At 36.4% G+C, this 25,121-nt stretch overlaps 1 protein-coding gene across 11 annotated transcripts in view; it reads left to right on the top strand.

The window, feature by feature from the left end:
• The window catches only part of ABI1 (abl interactor 1), a 129,359-nt gene that overhangs the window by 37,676 nt on the left and 66,562 nt on the right, over window positions 1-25,121 (top strand). For all 11 annotated transcript variants that reach the window (XM_024576607.4, XM_053923387.2, XM_053923385.2 and 8 more), the window contains exon 2: window positions 12,473-12,640. In XM_024576607.4, the coding sequence (XP_024432375.1) occupies window positions 12,473-12,640 (168 nt within the window). The remainder of the gene's footprint in view (window positions 1-12,472; window positions 12,641-25,121) is intronic.

The following is a 25,121-nucleotide window of genomic DNA, read 5'->3' as shown; positions in this document are numbered from 1 at the left end:
CCGCCCCTCCTACCCATCTGGATGAATGTGTCATCTTCAAATCCTTGGCAGTTGGACTTCCATACAGTTCGATTTTCTGACAGTTCTGGGTGTTACTTGTTTTGAGATTTAGTTGTAATTCTTTTTGTGGTTGCATGAGGAGGTGAAGCATATCTATCTTATACCTCCATCTTGACTGGGAGTTATTGAATATTTTATACACCTTTTTTGTGGTTCATACTCTTTTCCGCTTCTCCACTCTCATCCTACACTTGTGGCCTCATGAGGAGTTCCAAGTTGACTGAGGCAGGAAAAACTTAGTCCTTGTTTACAGTTCTACATCATATGCTGGTACCATCATAAGATGGACATCTATAGCACAGTAGACAGACTTTACTCAGGGGTGACTCAGAAAGGCAGCGATGAATGAAAGACTTCCAGTGGGTAGACTTTTGAGCAGTGTACGTAGTTGTACCTTTTGCCTAGAAGGAGAGAGGGTTAGAGATGTGGACCCACTGTGATTCGTGGCAGTAGCTCCTTGTTTGGCTAATTCATTATGGATTTGGAAGGAACATAGTTGGAAGTGTGTGTAATAGATATGTTGATAACTTTCTAAATAGACACAGTAATGTTTGTATTTGTTGTGAATGCTCATCTAAGTGCAACCTCCACAGAGCAGAATCCTGATAATCAGGTGGATGTCACCTCTGGATTTCAGCCTCTTCCCCCTTCCACCTCCATCCTTACCCAGTGGGCTCATGAAAAAGATGCCAGTGGACTTCCAGTCACCAAGACCAACCTGGCTACGTTTACTGCTAAATGACTGCCTTGTCAATAGTGAAGACCCAATTCTAACCCCGTGAGATAGTGCCATTCCTCTGGAGAGATAAGCCTGGTGGCAGATGGCTTTTATGGGACTACTTCCATAATGGAAAGGGTAACACTTGGTTTTCCCTGGAATGACTGCTTACTCTGAGTATGAATTTGCCTTCCCTCCCTGTTTTGTTTCTGCCAGAACAATTTGTCATGTTCAGAGTGCCTCGGGTATGTCATGGTATTTAATGTCACATTGCTTCTGATCAGCAAGTTCATTTTGTAGCAAGTGAAATGTGGTATTGGGCTCATGTTCATGGAATTCCTACTCTTACCATGTTCCCCATTGCCCTGAAGCAGCTGAATTGATACAACAGTGAAATGTCTTTCTAAAGACTTGCTGCACCAGCTGATGGCAGTTCCTTGTAGAGTGGAGTAATTTTCTCTACAATGTGGTCTACTCTGAACCAGCCATTAACAAGTGGTGGTGTTTCCCTTATAGCCAGCAGTCATAGCTCATGGAATCAAGGGGTGGAAATGGAGTGAACTCTTCTCATTATTACCCCTAATGATCCACACACAATATCTGCTTCTTTTCTTAACAACCTTGGGGTACGTTAGTTTAGAGTTCCTAGTTCCGATGAGAGGAATGCTTTTACCCGGGAAAGTAGTATTGGTTCATTAAATGGACGCTGAGCAAACTGGCTACTTTGGCAGGAGACTACTGTATTGGTTAGGGGGATTGATCTTGACCCTCATGTGGAAACCGGATTGCTACTACACAGTGGAAGCAAAGAGGAGTAGGTCTGGAAAGCAGATCTCTGGAGTGCCTCTTAGCACTCCCATGCCCTGTGATAATTAAAAGTTAATGGAAAACTACAACAACACAATACAGGCAAGACTGCTATTGGCAGAGACGGTTTGAGTCAACCTACAAGCAAGGAACAATAACCAGATGAGATGATTGCTTAGGGCAAGATGAATATGTAATGAATAGTTGTAGAAGAAAATTAAAGACATCAGCTGTGACTTCGTGACCAATTACAGAGTGAAAGCTCTCATCGTTATGAATATTTCTATTGTACCTTTAATATTTGTGTATATGTTAACCAGTTTTCTTCCCCCCCAACTCAATTCTCCCATATTTAACTTGAGCTATGTTAATAGTAGTTAGTCTTTTATTTTAGTATTTCAGTTATAAGATACCAAAGGGGAAGTAAGACTCAGCTCTCTAGATAAAGAATGAATATTACCTAAAGAACATGTAGACTTTTTATTCTCTTTTGGGCAGATAACCTCTTCTTGGTTGTATGAGGGATGGTTATATTGTGTTAAAAGTGAAGCACGATTTTACTGTTGTCTTTTTTCAGGAGTTAAATATGATTAAAAAGTATGTATGTACACTGTATAGAAGTATGTGGTGATTTGTGCTGTGTCAGTGATTCTTTCCCTGTATAGTTGTGAATTGGCCAAAAGAAAATTTGTGTAAGCAACGCTCACTTATCTGAAGGTTTTTATTGTTACATGCAGTGAGAGACACAGAGGTATTGGCAGATTCCGTCTTGATCTTGGTCTCCTTTACTGTGATGACAGTTTGGTCAGCTGCATCAGGCCCACTTACGTAGTGGGAAACTGGCAGAGGCGCAGCTTCCCAGATCTCCCTATGAGCCTTCCCTTTGTAGTCTTATTTCTGCAGCTGGATGTGTTTGGCTTCTCAGATTGGCTCATTGATTACTCTTTGATTTTCCACTTCCATCTTGGACCTTTACAACTTTCTCAGCTATTCCTATAATTGTGTAAGGTAAAAGTAGCTCTGTTTCCCACTTGGAATTCTGACATAATATACTTGTCATATTAGCATGCATTAAAGAAAAACAATCAAAATCGGTGAATTTTTGTGTAGCTCTTTTCATTTTGAAGATGGAAGAAAATAAGCAATGTTTTCGGCGTATTGTGCTTTATTATTTAAAAAAAAACCCTGAACTACACAACTGAAAGCAAAAAAATATTTGTGCAGTATGGAGAAGGTGCTGTGATTGATTGAATGTATCAGAAGGGGTTTGTGAAGTTTTGTGCTGGAGATATCTCACTGGATGATGCTCCATGGTCAGGTAGACCAGTTGAAGTTGATAGTCACTATCAAATCGAGACGTTAATTAAGAACAATCAAAGTTATACCATGTGGGAGATAGTCGAAATAACTCAAAATATCCAAATCAAGTTGAAAATCATTTGTCCCAGTTTTGGTTGTATTAATCGCTTTGATGATTGAGTTTCACATAAGTTAAGCGTAAAAAACCTTCTTGACTGTATTTCCACATGTGAGTCTCTACTTAAATGTAATGAAAATGTTCTGTTTTTAAAAAGAAATTGTGATGGGTGATGAAAAGTAGATACTTAACAGTAATGTGGAATGGAAAAGATTGTGGGGCAAGCAAAATGAACCAATACCAACCACACCAAAGGCTGGTCTTTACTTAAAGAAGGTGCTGTTGTGTATATGGTGGGGTTGGAAGGGAGTCTTCTATTTTGAGCTCCTTCTGGAAAACCAGACAATTAATTCAACAAGTACTGCTTCCAAGTAGACCAACTGAAAGCAGCACTCAACGAAAAGTATCCAGGATTAGTCAACAGAAAACACTTAATCTTCCATCAGGTTAACCGAGGACCACATTTTCTTTAATGACCAGGCAAAAACTGTTGCGGCTTTGCTGGGAAGTTCCGATTCATTCTCCTTATTCACCAGGCATTACACCTTAAGATTTCCATTTGTTTCAGTCTTTACAAAATTCTCTTAATGGAAAAAAATTTTAATTCCCTGGAAGATTGCAAAAGACACCTGGAAGTTTTTTGCTTTAAAAAAAAAAAGCTTTGGGAAGATGGGATTATGAAGTTGCCTGAAAGATGGCAGAAGGTAGTGGAATAAAATGATGAATATGTTGTTCAATAAAGTTATTGGTGAAAATGAAAAACATGTTTTTTATTTTTACTTTAAAACCGAACAAATTTTTGGCCAACTTTTCCTGTTAACAGGTATTAAGATGAAATTTTAAATACTTCCCAATAGCATTAACATACGTTTTTTAAAAAAGGGGCCCTTAAACCAAGAAGTGTTCCTTATATACTATATTTTATAAATTCTAACAAACTTCCTCTTCACCCTCACATTTTAACATTTTTGAAATTAGGATGTATTTTACAGTTAATGATGTCCCTAAAAAGCTGGCAGCCAGGCAGCAATTGTTATTTTTTGTATTTGTGTAAACTTGGTTGCTTTTGCTGGTGACTTAACTGGATTATTGTAACCTGTCAACAGACCATTTACAGAGCATTTGAAGAAAGAACAGAATTCTGGATTTTGTCCTAAAAATTTTTCTTGGCACCTTCTAGTAAGATTAAGAAAGCATCAGCATCAGCCCTGGCTGGTGTGGCTTAGTGGATTGAGTGCTGGTTTGCAAGCCAAAAGGTTGCTGGTTCGATTCCTGGTCAGGGCACATGTTTGGTTTGTGGGTCGGGTCCCCTGGTTGGGGGCATGCAAGAGACAACTGATCGATGTTTCTTTCACACATTGGTGTTTCTTTCCCTTTCTTCTCCCTCACTTCCCCTGTCTCTAAAAATAAATAAAACCTAAAAATAATATTTTTTAAAAAAGCACCAGCATCAAAATGTGCAGCATTGGTGTCAGCAGCTTGGAAGACAATCCTGGAAGTAATTGTGAGGCCTTTTTAAAAAAATCCTTCCCCGAAGATCTATTTATTAATTTCAGAAAGAGAGGAAGGGAGGGGGGTAGGGGAGAGAAGAGAGAGACTCATTGATGTGAAATATTTGGCACATACCTGCAAACTAGTTATGTACCTGACAGGGAATGGAACCCATATCCTTTTGGTATTCAGTGTGATGCCTCAACCAACTGAGCCACCTACCTAGGACTCATGATCAAATCTTTATTGGTATGACTTGATTGATAGTCCCCACTGTGTTATTCAGGGCTTCACTCACCATTTCTATCTGATGCCTCAGACTCCACTAGGTCTGGAAGTGGCATCCATTTCTGCTGTCATCCCATTGACCATTCTTATATGACCAAGCAGTTAGGGAAGCAGAGAAATAAAGTGTAATTTTATGTTCTGGAGGAAGGGAGAATACACTTTAATGCAAAGCTAACAGTCTCCTCCTCTTATGGAAGACCCCCCCCCCCAAAAAAAAGTGCAGTTTCAGCAAGTATGCTGAAAACAAAAAAACAGGTGCAACTCTAGAATACAATGGATGACTGAAAATTACCCAGTCTTACTCAAGATTGAACTGTCAAGTTTGGCAAACAATCTAAAACTCTGTGGTTGTTCCATAGCCTCATAAAGGGCATCTACAAAAAAACCTACATTTGATGTTTTAATAATAAAAGATTGAATGTATTCCCTCTAATGTAAGGAACAACTGCTTCTGTTCAACATTGGATTGAAATTTCTAGCCAGTGCAGTAGAACAAGATAAAGAAACAAGGCATACAGATTGGAAAGAAAGAAGTAAAAGTGTCTTTATTTACAAACAGCATAACTTTTTAGGGAAGACTGCTGTATTTGATTTACCTACTGATTGTCTTTGTAGACTATCCAAAGGAATCTTACAGAAAAGCAACTACAGTTAGTGAGTTTAGCAGTGTTGTAGAATTGAGAGGTCAGTGTTCAAAAGTCAATTGTATTTCTATATGCTTGCAATGAATAATTGGCAGTTGAAATGATAGAAACAATCCCCTTCAAATTAAAGAGTATGAAATATACAGGTATAAATTTAATGAAGTGTCTGCAACCAGCATGTGAAAATTAAGCTTAGCTGAGGAAATTTAAGAGACCTGAATAATAGGAGAGAGTTACTGTGTTCATGAATTGGAAGAGTTAACATGGTTAAGATGCAAGTTTTCCCCAAGTTGATGATATATAAATTTGATACAATCTCAATCAAAATTTCATCAGGCTCTTTTGTGGAATTAACAAGCTGATTCTAAAATTTATATGCAAGTTCAAAAGGTTTTGAATATCCAAAACAATCTTGAAAAAGAAAAAAAAAATTTGGGGAACTTGCAGTTCCCCAAAACTTAAAACTTTAAAAAACTTAAGTTTTTTAAAAACTTAAAAAAGCTATAGTAATCAATACAGTATAGTACTAGATGAGGCTCAAGAGATACATCAATAGCTTTGACTAGTGTGCCTCAGTGGGTTGGGTGCCATTCTATGAACTGAAGTGTCACCGGCTAGATCCTGGTCAGGGCACATATGTGAGTGGCAGGCCAGGTCCCCTAGTTGGTGTTGTGCTAGAGGTGAACTGATCAATGCTTTTCTCCTTCCCTTCCTCTCTCTCTAAAAATAAGTAAAATAAAACTTAAAAAATAGTAAAAAAAAAAAATGAAAAAGAGCTATATCAATAGAACCCAGAGGTGTCTAGAAGTAGCCCCACACTCATGCAGTCAAATGATTTTTGAGTAAAGTGCCAAGATAATTCATTGAAGAAAAGATAATCTTTTCAACAAATGATGGTAGAATAATTGGATATCTATGTGCAATGAAAGAATTTGACCATTATCTTAACTCACACCATGTGTGATAAATTAATATGAAATATACCATCAATGTAAATACAAAAGCAAAAATCATAAAACTTCTAGAAGAAAACATGAGAGAAGAATTTTAGTGGCCTTGATTAAATTTGGCAGATATTTAAAAAAATAAGACATAAAAATCATGAAATATAAAATAAAAAATTGATAAATTAGACTTCATCTATAGAAAAACATTTTATTTTCAAAGACTCTTTGTCTCTGGTTATATTGTTTGCTTTTTTCTTCTGTTGATTATGTGCCTGTTAAAGGTGAGATGATATGGTATTTGTCCCTAACTGCTTGGCTTATTTCACTTAGCATAAGTGAAAGACTCTTTGAAAATCATGCAGTGACAAGCTACAGACTGTGAGAAATATTTGCAAAGTCTGACAAGAGACTTGTATAAGGAACTCAGAAGTCAAGTGTAGTTAACACATGGGTGAAAGATTTGAACATTTTATCAAGGAAGAATTGGGTGGTACATAAGTCCTTGAAAAGAGGCTCAACATCATGATTTGATGGGGAAATGGAAATGAAAACCACAATGAGATACCACTGTATACCTCTTAGAATGGTTAAAATTAAAACGACTGACCATACCAAGTGTTGCCAAGGATGTAGAGAAAATAGAACTTGCATACATTGCTGGTGGGAATGCCAAATGGTATCACTACTTTGGAAAAAAGTCTGGCAGTTTCTTACAATGTTAAACTTGTACAGTACTTAACTTACCTTGGACGTAGCAGTTCTACTCCAAGATATTTACTTAGGTATTGCCCAATACAATTGAAAACATATTCCTACACAGACTTGGACTCAGAATGTTCATAGCAACGTTATTCATGGTAGCCCCAATTTGGAAGCAACCCAAATGTTTGTGAGCCAATAAGTGGATAAGCAAATTGTGGTAAACCCATACAATATTACCCATCCTTATTACTTAGCAACAAGGGTAATTTCAAGAGCAGTATGCTAAGTGAAAGAAGCCAGACACAGAAGACTGTATACTTTTGATTCCATTTATAGGAAACTAGAAAAGGCAAAACTGTAGTGCAGAAAGGAAATCAGTGGTTTTCTAGGGTCAAGAGAATGGGGAGGGAGTTGACTGTAAAGGACATGAGGTAAAAGTTCTTTATCATGCTTCTGATGGTGGTTACACTACTGTATACATTTGTAAAACATATTGAGTTGCATACTTAAAGTTTCTTTTTAAGTATTAAGTATATATTTTTCTTTAAATATATTTCCTACTTGAGTAGTACATGTGGGCCAAGTTACTTTCTCCAAAGTAATTGATACTTCATACCCTTGTTTAGTACCTTTAAGTAATAAATATGTATGCACTTACTATAGATGTGATTTTATGTGCAAATAATGTGTTAATATTCTACCCATAATTTTGATTTTCCAAAATAATTAGCTTTTTAAAAGAAAAACACAGCATAGATTTTAAAAGGCTTTGGATTCCTCTGCCTCTAAATCATTGTTGAGCTTGTTCTACTAGGAATCTCATGTTAGAATTTTCTCAAAAGTAGAAATTCTAGAGCAGAGTGCCATTTCAGAAACAGACCATTCAGCTCTCACCCCCAATGTCCATTGCCTATCCAAACAGTTAAACTAGGTCAAAATAGTCCGATAGAATTAGTCTTCAATATATGAGGCCATTATGTTCTTCTAAGATATAAATAAACCAAAACATGAAATACCGAAATCAAAACAAAAGATACTAGTACTTGAGGCTACTTATCATACAGATTGTTAGTTCCTTGTTGTATCCCTCCTTCTATATAACGTTAATAAAGGGGATATTTTTACTGCAAAGAAAATTTTTTATATCACTAGCCATAAATTTTTGCCATTAGTTATCACAGAAATGCTGCCTAGTGTCATCATCCAAGTGGCATAATCATTTTATGTCCACAGTTCACTTCTGTATTTACAGGGTTTTCATGATTTACATAAGTGCATCTATTAGTGAAGGTTTAACATTAAGATACCACCTAGCATCTGTAATATCTGATGTTTTGCAGACAGCAATATAGAAGAGATGTATTTTTAATCACCTTTCCATTTGAGTCACCTTACGTAAAAAAATAAATCAATAACTTTAGACGTTCTGAGTCTCTAAAGCAGATTTTCCAATGCACTCATAGAAATGGGTGGACAGTAAGATCGACAGAAACAACTTACATGTCCACATCCTCTTGTAATTTCTGTACTGTTTTTGTCTTCTGGCTGCTTTCCTTTGCATGCAAAAATGGCCTGGATGAGATAAATGTTTTGCTTGACTTCTTTGATGTCCAGAGCTTTCTGTAGTTCTTTATTGTTCTCCAACCTGTTTATTATAAATTTAGTTTGATGTTTCTGTTTGATCTCTTTGACTTTTCATTGCGTCAACTCATTGTTTCATTCCTCAGCTCTCAGTGGTATTTGACAGGTTCATTTCTGCGTTTTTCAAATTTAGATGAATCATCATCCAATGGTAGATGCCTTACAGAATGCTTTAGTCCACCTGACCTTGCAAGGATTGTGTTTCTTTGTAAAGTTTTTATGGCACTTGTATTTACAAAACTGGACCACCTTGCAGTCGTGGACAAACATGTAGTGGCCGGGGTAAATGGGCCCCAAACACTTCATGATACACATTTTGAACTCATGTGGAAACCCATCACCCAAACACAAAGCTTGAAAGGAAGCCATACTTAAATTTGTTGTATTTTATGTATTTCATACTTCAATAAAGCTGCCCTCTCCCTTCCCCAAATGAGGTGGTCCTTAGCATCCTCCAAAACTGGCCAATAACTTTTAGTTTTTACTTTTTAATATTGTTACAGAGTATGTATAATTTTATTATAATTATCCTGATTGATGTTTGCATTGTCGCATCATTGGCTTATGTAGCAGCTTATTGCAGTTGATTACTGAGTCCTTTTGACCTGACCGTAGAGTAGTCCTTGTTCCTTCCACATTCTTTGTGATACATGTATTCCAAGTGCATCTTGTACATCTTTTGTCCTAGACCTGTAGCCATCTAGGAGTCCTTATTTATTGCTTTGGAGAGTAATATGGAGAGTAATATTATAATATATAATTTGAATAATAAGGGGTGGTGCATAGCTACTAGGCAGTCATTGTTTTTAGACCTTTTATTTTCTCTCTCCCCCTCCAGCTTTACTGAGGTATAATTGACAAAAGTGTAAGATATTTAAAGTCTGTATTGTGATAATTTGATGTAAGCACACATTGTAAAAGGATTTCTCCCATTTGACATATTCATCACCTCACATATTTATCTTTACTTTTTTGGTGAGAACATTTAAATTTTACTCTCTTAGCAAATTTCAATTACATAATACAATGTTATCAACTATAGTCACCATGTTTTATACATTTAGGCCTTTTTGTTGGGCAAAGCTAGTATATTGATTATGATACGAAAAAATACAAATGGGGTTCAAACTGATGCTTTCAGTTTAAATCCAGAACTACAGTTTTTTTTCTTAACTTTGTCTTACATCAGAATTTCTTTTGAACCATGCCAAAATCTCAGTTCTCAGTGACAAAACATAATGAATGACTTCCTTTATCCTACAGTACACAAACAACACTCTCAGGATAAAAATTTCAAAACTACCATCAGGAGTAAAGTGATGGGAAACAGTTTCAGTTTTTTTTCCCCCTCTTTCAATTATTGTTATCCTAAGGATTAAATCCCATTATGAGTATACAATCAAATTCCCGTGCTTTGAAGTCACTTTTAGAATGTTTCCTTTCTGGTTAAGCCACTAATTGGATGCATAGTTAGGCTTGCTGAATAATTTTATATTTAATTTTGGGGAATTTTTAAATTTTTATTTTGTTTCATAATTGTGTAAATTATTTACACAGTTCCTAAAACAAATCTACTAAACAGGGTAATGCTTAAAGAATTTTACCCATGTTCCTTCCAACTTAAGCCCTCACCCTTATATAATTAAAAATAAAAGTAATGATTTATTCTTTCTTCTTGAAGAATATAAGTATATATTTTTCTATCTTTCTCCCTTTCCAGTTAAATAGTAGCATTTTGTAAACATCTTTTTTCATCTTGTTTTTTCACCTTAGCAATATTCTGCAGATCGTGATATAGTGGTAATAATGATATTTCTTGACCTTATTTAGTATAGTGGTCCCCCTTATCCATGGGAGATACGCTCCAAACCCCCAGTGGATATCCGAAACTGGGGATAGTACCAAACCGTGTATGTACTATATTTTTTTCTATACTACATTTATACCTATGATAAAGTTTAAGTTATAAATTAGTTATAGTAGATATTAATAACTAATAAAATAGAAGAATTTAACAATATAGTATTATAAAGGTTATGCCAATATGATCTCTGTTCATGTCTTCCACCCACAAATTTAATCTTAAATTTTCCATCTTAACTAAGCACTTAACCATGTTACTGTGGCCATAAATTTTGCAGTTTGACATGCTATAGCAAAACTAACATGAATTTCTTTTTCCTTCTTCACAATTTCACAGGTAGAAAAATCATTCTTACCATAGATCGTAGCAGTCTCAGCATACAAATTCTTTTTCTTACTAGGTCAAGAACTTTCTACCTTTTCACTTAAAAGGAAGCATTTATGGCTTCTCTTTGGCATATCTGAATTGCCAGCATCACTATTGTGCTTTGGGTCGATTATTAAGTAAAATAGTGGTTAATTGAACATAAGCAGTGCTTGTGAACTGTTAGATCTCTATTCCATTTTCTCTCCCCATTGATTCTTGGCCTTTCTCCATTTTAGATTATTAGTGATATTTACCCTTTGTGATATAAGTTGCTGCCCCTCCAACCCCCATAGTTTATCACTTGTCTTTGAACTTCACTTTGAGCTTTGCTTGGAACTTTGCTTACCACCTTACTCTGAGTTAGGTATAGGAGTTTGGGAAGAATGGGTGAGTAGAGGATTGGGTTGTAATATTAACAATAGTTTTTGTAGAGATGAGGTGCGTGATCATAATGGATAACAGGAAGGTAGGATTTCTGATGGTGATTAATGTAAATGGGAATATAAGGTAGAATGAATTTAGTCTATATCATTGTTAGTGGGTGTTGTGATTTTTTTTTGTTAACATTAGATAAGTAGAACCTTGGGATGTAATCAGACAGTGAATCCAAGTTCAACAAAAGACTGAAAGGGAAGTGAAATAGAGGAGTTTTATTACTTAGAGGTTCTGGAGGAGGTATACAGTATGCTTTGAGGACATATACATAGGGAGGTTAGTGAAGGGTGTGCACAGAGTGTCACAGCAGGACCTGGGCCAAATGCTTTCAGTTAGGGTCTGTGGGTGGAGTGCCTTGGGTTCCTGGGCTAAGGCTGGACTGGTCAATTCAAACCAAAGAGAACAGGTTTTTGATAATCTCCAATGGTGATGGGGTCTTATTTAAGAGGAACAAAAGGGGCAAGAGCTGGGAGGCAGAAGAGACTATCACAAGAGGCCTTTGGGGGGGGTCATATCAAGAATGTGTTTATTGCACTAGTTTGAAGCTTCAAGACAGTGTTGAATATGAGTAGTGAAAGTGGACATTTTTGTCCAGTTCCTATTTTAGTGGGAAAGCATTCAGTCTTTAACTCTTGAAGGCTGTTATCTAGAGTATGTGCTTGCTGGAGGAGCTAGTATCAGTTCAAGAGCCCTGCAGGCCCATTAGACACACAAAATAGATGCCAGGGCAGCAATATTATGAAATAGTTTAGCTAAAATCTCAACAGTGGGTTGGGAGCTTGGGCTAACATTAGGTCCTAAAGATGTTATGCAAGAAATTGATGATTATGGGGCTTTAAGCAACTTGGCACCAAGTATTACAGTGTGCCTCTGATGTCAGTTGCTTGGTGGTTTCTTTAGTGGACCTCAGTGGATGGACTATTCAGGAGGAAGTAGTTCACATCTGGCTGATAGGGATTTCTGGCATGGCTTTACAGGTGTCCTGAGAGTATCAGATTGGTCTGATCAGTTTTTTGAGTTGGGTTTTTCTATAGAATATGTTTTTAATTAATGTTAACCTAATTAAGTATTGGTTGTTTTTTTTTATTTCAGGCTACAGACAAGAGAAAAGCTTTAGAAGAGACCAAAGCCTACACAACCCAGTCCCTAGCTAGTGTTGCTTATCAAATAAATGCATTGGCCAACAATGTACTCCAATTGCTGGACATCCAGGCCTCTCAGCTTCGGAGAATGGAGTCTTCCATCAATCACATCTCCCAGGTAACAGCTTGTAAACAGCTTTAAATTCACATTTAAGCAACTGGCAGCATTTGTCAAAGGAGTAGGTAGCCTGGATATATGGATTCCTTATTCATCTTCTTACTGATTGACTATAGTTATTCCCAGTTTCAGCTTTAGCTTTGATTTCAGTATAAGCCTACATTTTAACCATTTTTAAGTGTGTAGTTCATTGGCATTAATTGTAGTCACATTGTTGTGCAGCCATTACCACTTACTCTGTTCCTCTTTTAAGACTTTCTTGAAGTAAGACAAATTACACACAATTAAAGCATATAGTTTTATAAAATTTGATACATACATTATCTATGAGACCATCAATACCTTCCAGATGAGAAACATCCTCCCCAAATTTCCTCATACTCCTGCCCTGGAACCTGTGAACCAAAGGGTTGCTGGTTTGATTCCTGGTCAGGTTACATGCCTGGGTTGTGGGCCAGGTTCTTGGTAAGGGGCGTACAGGCAACCGATCAATCAACTGATTGATGTTTCTCTTTCATGTAGGTATCTCTTTCCCTGTCTTTCTCCCTCCCTTCCCCTCTCTCTAAAAATAAATAAATAAAATCTTTAAAAAATAAAAATAAAAATAAAGATTTTATTTATTTTTGAGAGGGGAAAGGAAGGAGAGAGGGAGAGGAACATCACTGTGTGGTTGCCTCTCACACACCCCTCACCTGGGACCCAGCCTACAACCCAGGCATGTGCCCTGACTAGGAACTGAATCGACGAACCTTTAGTTCACAGCTTGGCACTCAGTCCATGGAGCCACACCAGCCAGGGCTAAGTAAAACCTTAAAAAAAATTTTTTTTCTTATACTCCTCGGTTATTTCTCTTTTCCATTCCCTGTTCTCAAGCTTTCTGTCACTGTGGAATAGTTTACCTTTTCTATAATCTTACATGAATGGTTTATACTATTTTTTATCTGACTACTTTCTTCTCTCTCTTTTTTTTTTAAATGTTTGGGCAAGGTGTATTTCAGGAATGCAAAGATAGATTTTTCTAATAGTGAACAGCCAGTATAATTCACTAAATTAGTCACATTGTTATTATTTTTTGTTCTGGCTACTTTCAGTCATCATAATTATTTTGAGATTTATCCATGTTTTATGTAAAAATGGCTCAATCCTTTTTATTGCTGAAAGCTGTTCTGTTGTTCCACATTTTTGTTTATCCACATGTTGATGAACATCTGGATTGCTTTCAGGTTTTGTCTATTATAAATGAAACTGTGAACATTTGCATAAAGGTCTTTATATGATCATTTGTTTTTATTTCTCTTGCGTAAATTAAGTACCACTGAATGGAATGGGTATAGATGTCTATTTAACATTATAACCAAATTTATATAGCTAAATTGTTATCCAAAATGATTATATGATTTTACTTTTCTACCTGCAATAATGAGAGTTCTAGTTGCTTCACATTCTCATCAGCACTTGCTGTGGTCATTTTTAACTTTAGGCATTCTAATAGGTGTCTAGTAGTGTCTTAACTGTGGTTTTAATCTCCCTTTCCTACTGATTAATGATGTTGAACATCTTTTCATGTGGTTTCTCTTTAGATTTCAGTATTTAAGCCTTGCATATATATCTTTGTCAGATTTGTTCCAAAGTATATGCATTTTTTAAATGTCTTTCTACACCTTTATTCATATTCCCAGTAACAAACACATGTAGGATTTATTTCATATAAAAACAGAATCATATACTTTAATTTACAATTTGATTTTTCCATTGAAAAACACACATGTGCGTCCCATCAGAACAAGACATAGCTCATACAAATACTTTTATTTATTTATTTTATTGTTGTTTAGTTACAATTGTCCAATTTTCCCCCCCCTGTTGCTCTCCCCTGTCTCGTCCAACCCCCATTCCCAAAGACATTCCCAACCCATTGTCCTTGTCCATGGGTCCTTTGTGCATGTTCCTTAACCTGACCCTTCTCCTTCTTTCCCCCAGTATTCTCTCCCCTCCCTTCTGGTCACTGTCAGTTTGTTCTTTATTTCCATGTCTCTGGTTCTTTTTTGCTCATTTATTTTGTTTTGTTGATTAGGTTCCACTTACAGGTGAGATTATATGGTATTTGTCTGTCACTGCTTGACTTACTTTACTTAGCACAATACTCTCCAGTTCCATCCATACTGTCATGAAGGGTTCAGGAGTTCCTTCTTTCTTTCTGCTGCATAGTATTCCATTGTGTAAATGTATCATAGTTTTTTGATTCACTCATTTACTGATGGGCATTTATGGTGTTTCCAACACTTGGCTATTGTAAGTATTTGCATTTTTGATACTATTTTTATAATCTCAATTTGATTATTTCTTGTTTATATGTACAGAAATATAGTTGATATTCACATACTTTCTGTCCTTGTTAAAGTCATTAATAGTTATAGTAGTTATTGTGTAGACTCATTGGATTTTATATTGTACATAGAAGATCATGTTTATAAGAAAAAGTTTCACTTTTTCCTTTTCTATTTTTCTTACATTTTATTTTTACCTTACTGAGCTAGTTTGAAGCTTCAAGACAGTGTTGAATGTGAGTAGTGAAAGCAAAACATAAAAACAAACAAAACTAATGAGGAGGAAAAGAGAGAGATACTATGATAATAGTCTATAGGTTTTTCAGAAATATGTTTTATGCAGAAGTTGCTTTCTAGTGCTAGTTTGCTGAGAGTTTTTATCAGATATGGATAATGGGTTTTGTCAAATACTTTTTGTATCTGTTGAAATGATCATATATATATTTTTTGTTTTGTTAATATGGTGAATTACATTTTTTTTTTAATGTTAAATTGGCTTTGCTTTCCTGGGGCAAACTCTACTTGATTGTGATGTATTATCCATTTCATAGATTGTTAGTCTTAATTTGCTAAAATTTTGTTAATAACTTTTGCTTCTATATTCCGGAGAGTTACTGGTCTATAGTTTTCTTGTAATGCCTAGTTTTGATGTCAGTGGAAATCTGATCTTATGGAATACATTGGACAGTATTTACTCGTCTTTAATTTTGTGGAAAAGTGTGTGTAGAATTGGTATTTGTTCTTTAAACGTTTGACAGAATTCACCAGTGAAGCCATCTGGAGCTAGAGTTTTCTTGGTAGGGAGGTTTTTAACTATATATTTAATTACTTTCGTAGATACAGAACTATTCTGTATATCTTTTTCATATTGAGTGAGCTTTGTGTTTTTCCAAGGTGATTTGGTCATTTCACCGAATTATTATATTTATTTGCATAAAGCTGTTAATAACATTCTCTTATTCTTTTAATAACTATAGAAGCTGTAATGATATCACGAAACTAATTTTTGATCTTGGTAATTGGTGTCTTCTCTCTTTCTTTTTAGCTGCCCAGTGTGGTTAGTTTGTCTAAAAAAAAATCTCTGCTTCTGGTTTCATTAATCTGTGTTTTCCATTTTCTGTTGTATTGATTTTCATTCTGGTCTTAATTGTGTCCTTTCGTTCCCTTATTTTGGGATTAATTTACTCTTATTTTATATTTTCTTATAGTAAATACTGAAGGCTTTGAGAGTCTTTGTCTTTTCTTTCTTTCTCTCTCTTTTTTTTTTATCCTCACCCAAGGACATGTTTTCATTGCTTTTTTTTTTCAATAGAGAGAGGAAGGGAGAGACAAAACATTGATGCAAGAGAGAAGCATTGATTGGTTGCCTCCCATATACACCTGGACCAAGGATCCCACATGCCTAGCCCCGGGGAACATATGTTCCTGGGCTGGGGAATCGAACCCGTACCCTAGGTATGTGCCCTGACTGGGAATTGAACCTGCAGCCTTTTGGTTGTGGGACAATGCTCCAACCAACTGAGCCACACTGGCCAGGGCATTTTGTCTTTTCTAATATAGGGGTTTTAGCTTTGTAAATTTCCCTCAAGTGTGTTATCAGTAACTTGTAAATTTAGATATGTATATCATACTTTCATTTTTATTCAGCACAAAGAAATTTCTAATTCTACTGTTTGATTTCTTCTTTGAAACTTGGGTTATTTGAAAATGAGTTATTTAGTTTCCAAGTATTATAAGATTTTTGAAGGATCTTTTTGCAGTTGATTTCTAATTAAATGCAAAATAAAAAATATTCTTTATATGATTTCGATCTCATCAGATTTATTAAGACTTGTTCTATAACCCAGAATATAGTCTATCTTGGTAAATGCTTTGTGTGCACTTGGGAAGAATATATGATTTTTGCAGTTGTGTGGAATATTCTGTAAGTCTCTAGGTCACATTGGTTGATAATACTGTTCAGTTCTATATCCTTTCTGTCTACTTATTAATTATTAAGGAAGGTATGTTGTAATCTCCAACTATAATTTTGAATTAGCCTGTTTTTAAAATTTTTATCATTTTTTATTTTATGTATTTTGAAATGGTGTTATTAGGTACCTAAATACTTAGGTTTGTGATGTTCTATTGATAAATAATTGACTCCTTTATCATTATGAAGACTTTTTTTTATCATGGGTAAACCTAGGTTTAACTAACTAGGCAAAACTAGTTATTACAGGGACTAGGGAGGTAGAGTATGTTTCTTGGAAGTGCTAATTGAATCGTGCTCTGGGTTCTTAAACTTTTTGTTCTCAGGCTCCCTTAACATATTAAATCATTGAAGATCTAAAAGGGCTTTGATTTACTTGGGGAGATCTTCTAGTACTTATCATAGCAGAAATTAAAACTGATAAGTTAAAAAAAGTGTATGTTAATTCATTTAACAGTAAAAGGAAGGGGGGTGGAGGAAGAGAGAAACATTGATTTGTTGTTCCACTTATTTATGCATTCATTGGATGATTCTTTGTATGTGCCCTGACCCGGGATTGAACCTACAATCTTGGCATATTGGGACAACACTCCAACCAACTGAGCTACCTGGCCCAGGCCTAAAATTTCCGTTTTTAAAATCACCTAGCTTGTAGTACTTTGCTATAGCAGCCTGTTGTGATGTTCTTGGCTAGGAATGTCAAGCCCTACTGTGACAGGCCCTAACTGTGAGCCCCACATACGTTCCCCTCATCACCACTGGGGCCAGTGCCGTGGTTGGACTGGACCCTATGGTTCTTATTATGATTCAGGGTCACCTCTGCAAAACCATCAGGGAACTTTGAAGAATCAACATTTGTTACTCACAAATCTTGGAGGGTACATACAGGTCATGCCTGAGAGCCACACAGTGAGATATGGGGTAGAGAGAGACGAAGGGAGCATGGGCCTGAGGCTCTGCCTTTACTAGAGTCTGAAGGTAGGATGCCTAGGGCTTTGTAGATTCATGCTTTATTTGGTGAATTTAAAACCTATGAGTGGAAATTAAAGCACAGGAAGGGAAGAGTGGGGTCACTCAAGTGATCCATTTTCTAGGTTACCCATGGATTTCCAAAAGAGAAACTTCTTCAGTGTTGGTAACCTGCTTCCTTGTCTAGTTGTTTTGCTAGCAGCTGTGTTTTACAGCTGGCAATATGCTTATTTGAAATGGGTGTCTTTGAAGTAGATGCTTCGTCAATCAAAAAAATCTCATGCATTTAATACTGTGCAGCCCTAGCAAACTAATCTATTACTGTTATGCCATCTTCAGGACTATCACTTTTATACTTGTCAGCTACTATGGATAGAAATGGTTCATTAGAACCTGAAATAATGGCAGAGAGATACAATGCAGATTATTGAATGTCATTCAAAACAAGAAAACATGGTTTGTTGAGTTAATACCCAATGGCTTGGGGCATTTCGTAGCACTAACTTGATTGGCTGATTTACCATGAGGAAAATATATTAACTATTCAGTATTCTAGTGGATTTATGTATGTATCTAATATTTTTTAAGATGAACCGTATGGTGCTAGGCTATGTAATGGCCTCTAAAGATGCTCAGTTCCTAATCTCTGGAAATATGAATGTTACTTTATAATAAATGGCAAAAGGGACTTTGAAGATGTAAATTAAAGATCTTCTGATGGGGAGATTTTATCCTGGATTATCCAAGTGTGCTATAAATGTAATTACAAATGTCCTTATAAGAGACAGGCAGGGGAGGATTTTAATTGAAGAGCAGAAAATGAAATGACAGTGGGAAAAGAGATTAGAATCATGTGGTGACAAGCCAAAGAATACCAGTAGCCACAAGTGTGTGTCTAGGAAATAATTCTCCCCTGAAACCTTCTAAAGGAGTGTGGCCCTTTTGATATCTTGATTCAGTCATGTAAGACTCAGTTTGGGCTTTTGGCCTCCAGAACTGTAGCTTTTATTGTTTGAGGCCACAAAGTGTGTGTTTTGTTAACAGCAGCATTAGGAAACTAATATACGTGCTATAACAAATCAGTTCTAAATGTTGTATATCTTTGTATTTGTGTAAATCTTTGGTAGAGATTGGTTCTTGTCTTCTTCATGATGTGGATTAAAATTGTATTTTAAAGGATATTATAAAATTGTATAATAATTCTTTGTGGTTGCGTTTATTAGGATGACATTGGTTAATAAAAATATATAGGTTTGAGGTGTACAATTCTACATCATCTGTATATTGTATTGTATCACCACCCTAAGTCAAGTCTCCTTCCATCACCATTTACTGCCCCATACCCTCTTTGTATATTTTTAAAATCATGGGGAAAAGGTGAAAAATTCTCTAAGGTTCCTGCCAAAATCCTATTATAGAGTAATATTTCTTACCTTTACCTTTGCTATTTTTTAAGACTGATATCTGACCTAAATAGTTGCTGACTTTCCTCTGTTTTTCTTGTCAGTGTGAAGGCCCCTGAATCAAATGATACAGGGCAAATTCCCTTACCTCCATTTTGGAGGGGGGACATCTTTTGTTAATTTAGATAAATGAAGCCTTCTTGCTTTAATTATACTTACTGAAAAGGTAAGTTGTAGAGGAACAAGCTATAGTAAAGGTGTACTAATATGAAATACAGATTTTTTTTCCTGAATGTAACTACATACCACAGAACATATAAACGTTTATTTGGGGAGTTGAGGTACTAAACCTTGTCTCAGCACTAAACCATATCTTGTTACTTTCTTGTAGCTATTAAATAAAGTTCTTTTACTGTGTGGATAAACATTTGTTTCAAATGTTAGGGATGCATAATACCATGGCTTACAGCACCTAGCACAGTGCTTTCATGTTTGCCTGCTGCTTTCATGTTAGCTGAGGGAATTTTTGAATTTTAATGTTTCAAACATCTGAAAATTTTGAAGTTAGATAACAATACACTAAAGTACAATAAAGATTTCTTGTATAGCTTTGGTTCTTTCTCATTTTCTTTTCTTCCCATTATTAAAGTATGCATATATCAGCTAACATGATTTGTGTCATTAAAAATATATATCAGTTAACAATTTGTGTCATTAAAACATATGTATATATTTGCTTTAAATTCAGTTTTTCAAAAATGTATTAATTTTGTCTCTAAGGCTATTAGTTATTGGTATGGTCATGCTAGTATCTGAATAATTAATCAAGTGCACTAAACTATGATATATGTGGGCTAAATCCATGTCTTCTGCACCCATTTTTGCAAATAAAGCTTTATTGGACGGTAGCAGTGTTCTTTGTTTACATAGTTGCTGTTGCTGCTTTCACCACTACAGTGACTTAATTTAGTTATGACAGAGACCATATGGCCTGCAGACCCTAAAATATTTACACTCTGGCACTGTCCAGAACAAGTTTGCCAACTTCTTATGTAGCGTTATACATCTTTATACATATTTATAAAGCGTTATACATATTTATTTCAAAAAAAATTAAAAGTATTCTTGGGGTTTCACACCAACTTCTCCAACTGCTTACAGTAAGTAACTTTGTTTTTTAAAGATAATTTTTCTGGAGGTTGATTTGCTGACATTTCTCTCCTCTGTGCTCCCCCTGTCCCCCTCCCCCCTGCCTCTGTCCTCCCTCCCTCCCCCCCACTCCTTATCTCCCCCTCTCCTCCTTTTCCTCTTCCCCTCTTCTCCCCGCTCTCTCCCCTTTCCCCCTCCCTCTCCCCTTCCCTTCTCACCACCCCCTCTTTCCCTCCCCCATCTCTTCCCCATTCCCTCCCCCCCCATTCCCCTTCTCCCACTCTCATTTACTGATCTGTGAAAGTCATAGTTACAATAACCCAAGCTGTTCCATATCCTAGTCACCCTCTTTCGAACACATGCATACATACCAACCCACCAACCCACCCATCCCACCTCTCAATGAACAAAGAATGAAAGATACTTATACATACCATCAACCTTAGAGAACCAGAAAAATCATTATTATTTTTTTAAGCTCATAAGAATAGGGACAAAGCTTTGTATTTAGGTTCTGTTCCAGAGAAATGAACTAAGCATTCTTCCTTTGGTAATGGGTATGGTATTCCTATCAAACCAACATTCCCTGAACAAAACATAAAAGACAGAGACTATCTCAAGAGCAGCCAATAGGCAGAAACTGAGGGGGAGTGGGTGTTAGTCTAGGCTTGGACAAAGGAAGCAGCCCTGGTGTGTTTGCTGATTTTATAGCCAGTGGACACCATGCTAGGCAACTAAAGCTCAGATAGAAAAGTGCATACTACTTGATGAACCAAAGGGTGGACTTCATGGTGACCACAACCTCTAGAAAATGAGAGGAAAAAGAGACCTGAGGAGAGATAGCTCCCAATTTTGTAGTAAAAGTTAACCAGTATCACAGGCTAACCCTGAACTATGCGCATGTGGAATAAACTGCAAGCAACCTAGCTAAGGCTAAACGAATTGACAAAGATTTCAGTTGCTGTCCACTTAGAGGAGACAGTTTGGAGTTTTTAAGTCCAGCTAAGTTTACTATCAACACTTTTTAGAATCCTATAATAGGATTTAAAGTTTCTGGGGGGTATCATTTACACGAACACAGTGTCTATAATTACTACACCTATGCATTAATGGGAAAACTTGACCAAAACTTAAGATAAAAGTCAATCAGTAGAGATCAATTGTTAGATGAATATACATGTTGGATACATAACTGTTTCTTTATTTGACCAATTCTGAAAGTTAGAGGATATGTCAAATCATTGGTTCTAGTTTTATTCTTAAGTATTTTTTCTCATGTATGCTAAGATCTAACCTATGCTTAAAAGTTTGGTAGTCTCTTACACTAGTACTATTCATTTTCCCTTGTTCTTGGTTTCTTCCCCTGTAAGGCATTAGTTGCTGAGTTAATGTATAAATCAGGAGCAAGGAAACAGAAACCAATCTACGTATTTTAAGTAGAAATTTGGTTTCCAAGAATAACCACCAGAACTCTTAAGAACTGACCCACTAGGGAAGCTCTAACTTCTGATGATGTCATTGGAATTATTGAATTTAATATCCTGATTCAAGTTTTTAAACCAAGGGTTAAAAAGCTTCTGTCACCATTGTTGCTGCCTCAGCTGCCTCTTGACATTCACACAGCAGATGACTGGGCGTTGGAATTTGGGGTCCAGCTGTTGCCTCCACTGCTGTTGCTCCCAACAACTGAAGAATTAAGAGAATGGATACTGAAGCACCACTTTGAAAAAATAAATCTCATTTCTCAAATCTTGCCAACGGGAAGTAATGTAAAGGGGTAGTAAGTGATCTTTACCTCACTTCCAATTTTCATATTCTATTAAAGTGTATTTCATTGACAAATTTGAAATTGTATCCAGGAACCTATCTGTAGGAACAATTGGGCAATGTTGTTTTTAGCTTCTGCAGAGCAAGAAGATAATCTTAGGGTTGGGGTCGGAGGGGTGAAATGAAGATTGAATGAGCTAGTTTTATAGTGTTTAGTTTATCGACATTATCTGTGCTCCCCTAGCATTTTAAACAGCAAATGCTACATTAACTGTGTAGCATTGTGTTTTCATTATTTTGGGGGAGCTTTTGGAAGGCAGCAGATTGTATTACTATTCAATATTTTAAAAATTCTAGAACCTAACCCTAAACCTGCCGTAGGCTAATCATTCAGTGTTTGTAAAAAGTTTCATTTTGGAGGGGTTAGTATGTATACTATTGAACACAACCTGCAAATGTATTTCATAAACACTTTAAAAAGTCCTGTGGGCATATAGTTTGGGTGACATCGAAGGAGTGACATTTAAGTTTGGATTTGAAGGAAGCCTGTGCGTTTATTTCGTTAACATGGAGTGAAATGCATTTCAGTCTGAGGTAATGGCATTAGACAAAGATACGGGTGGCTTGTTCAGGGTGACTAGAGTGTAGCGTATAATGTTTGGAATGGGGAATGTACCTAGAGGTTAGTTTGGGAGAATCAGTCTGAAGTTCTGACTTTCATTTCCCTTTGGTTTGGTTTCACCGATGACATTGAATGACAACTTGTGTTGTGTTAGGGGAGTAGATGGTCTCCTTTTGCGCTTTCTCTGTCTCTGATACCTGCTTGGTGTTGGAAATAATGACATGCTTAGAAGAAAAATTATCAGTCTTTTTAAACCATTGTTTGATGGCAGGCTGACATGATTAAGCCCTAAAGCAAAGGAAAGAGTATTTTTTGGAAATTGGAGGCTCTGTTCTTTGCTTTGAAGGTAAAAAACAGGCTATCCTGCCCCTGTTCAATATGCTTTTTGTAGAAAAGAATCACCCAAGCACACATTATGTCTTAAATAGTCTATTGTGTTGTTGAGGAAACCTCCAGTCTTCGTTCTGTTGATCACGAAGTTTGGGCTAAACCAATTTTAATTGTCTTAATTAACAGTATAACAAGGGACTGTTCTCATCTCAGAGTACGGACTACCTTTTTCAGAAAGGACTCAGGAACTCTTCTTACAGCTTGATTATAAATTGCTGGTTTGGGAGTCTCTTTCAGATCATATGTTCTTTGGTTGTCCGTAAGTCATTCATGAGGCTATAACTAGAACCTCCTAATCGGTTTCTGAGTCTTCATAGTAGCTGATGTTTCAAAGCCTGAAAATGGTTTTTCCACTTCCACTAGTTTAAACCCCACATTCCTTACTGTCATAAAAGGCTCTTTGATCTGGTTTCTTCCAACTCTCATTGCATTACTGCATGCCCAACTTATTCCTTCCTACCTTCCTTTTTCTTCTTCCTCTTTTCCTTCCTCCTTCTCCTCCTCCTTCCTTCCTCCTTTTTTTTTTCTTTTGTGGCTTAAAACAAATTTATTTTCTCACTGTTCTGGAGGTCAGAGGTTCAAAATTAAGGTGTCAGCAGGGCCACACCCTCTCCAAATGCTCTAGAATACAATCCTTCCTTGCCTCTTCCCGCTTCTCTTGGCTTGAGATGTTTCTTGACTTGTGGCTGCATCACTCCAATCTCTGCTTGGGTCCTCACATGGCCTTCTCTGTCTCTTTATCTGGGTGTCCCAACTTCTTGATGTGTTCCAAACATAGTATGTAAATATGTGCCCCTCTGCATTTTTGTAATCTATTTGTCTTGGAATTAACTTTGTCTTGTTTTTGTTCTGCTTAACATGAGGACCATCTGAAGTCTTCACTGATTAGTTCAAGGTAGAATTACTGGCTCTGTCTTTGTGCTCTGCCATCTGACTTGTCCCTGTTTTTATCAATGACTTGAGAAATGTTTGTCTCCCCTTCCTCACTCTTGAGAAGAGCATGTTTCATTCATCTCTGTATCCTCCAAACATAGTAACTGGCAGTTAAGAAGAGGTTTGACAAGTACTTGTTGAATGAATAAGGCAGTGTGGTATGGTGTGCTTTAGACTCATAAAGACCTGGGTTTGAATCCTAGTTCTGCCACCAAGGGTTTGTTACATTACCTAACTTCTTTGAGTTTAGTTTTCTCAGGTACAAAATTGGGATGTTAGTGCTAATCTTAGGGGTAAAATAAAGAATTGCTCATAAAGTATTTGACCTAACACCTAAAAATAAGATGTTGGCATTATTAGTTATCATATCTATCACCCATTCTTTTCCTTATATTCATCTTCTCTTGCCCTGTTCCTTCCAGTTGACATGCAGTCATGTTTGTTTTTTTCCATCTTAAAAAAAAGCTTTTTTTACCATACCCTTTGAGATATCTTTTCTCTCTTGACAGTTTACAACCCACGTTGTTGAATCTCTCTCATCTTATGACATCTTCTTCCTCCAAGCATATGTATGCCTCCTCACTCCACTGTGATTTGCCTTTGTCTCTTCCACTCCATGGATGTCGCTTTTGCAAAGAACAGCAATGATGTGTTTGTTCTAAATCTAATAACGTGTTTCTTTTTTACGTCATTCTTGTTGCTTATATTTGTAGCACGTAACAAATTTGTAATGTTTACTTACTTAGTGCCTGTACCTTCTATTAGAGGTACATTTAGTGATGACAGGAACCTCATCTATTTTATGCATCACTGTATCCCTATCTCATGGGGCGTGGCAAGGAGTAGATCCTTAAACCTTTGAATAATCATTGTAGTACTTTTGAAAATCTGTCCTATTTGAAATTCTTTGCAAATAGGACAGTGGTATCAATGTTGTTTTAAGGAAGTT

Source organism: Desmodus rotundus, chromosome 4, assembly GCF_022682495.2.
Source record: "Desmodus rotundus isolate HL8 chromosome 4, HLdesRot8A.1, whole genome shotgun sequence".
Taxonomy (NCBI): Eukaryota; Metazoa; Chordata; class Mammalia; order Chiroptera; family Phyllostomidae; genus Desmodus; species Desmodus rotundus.
This window is presented reverse-complemented; position numbering and strand designations above follow the sequence as displayed.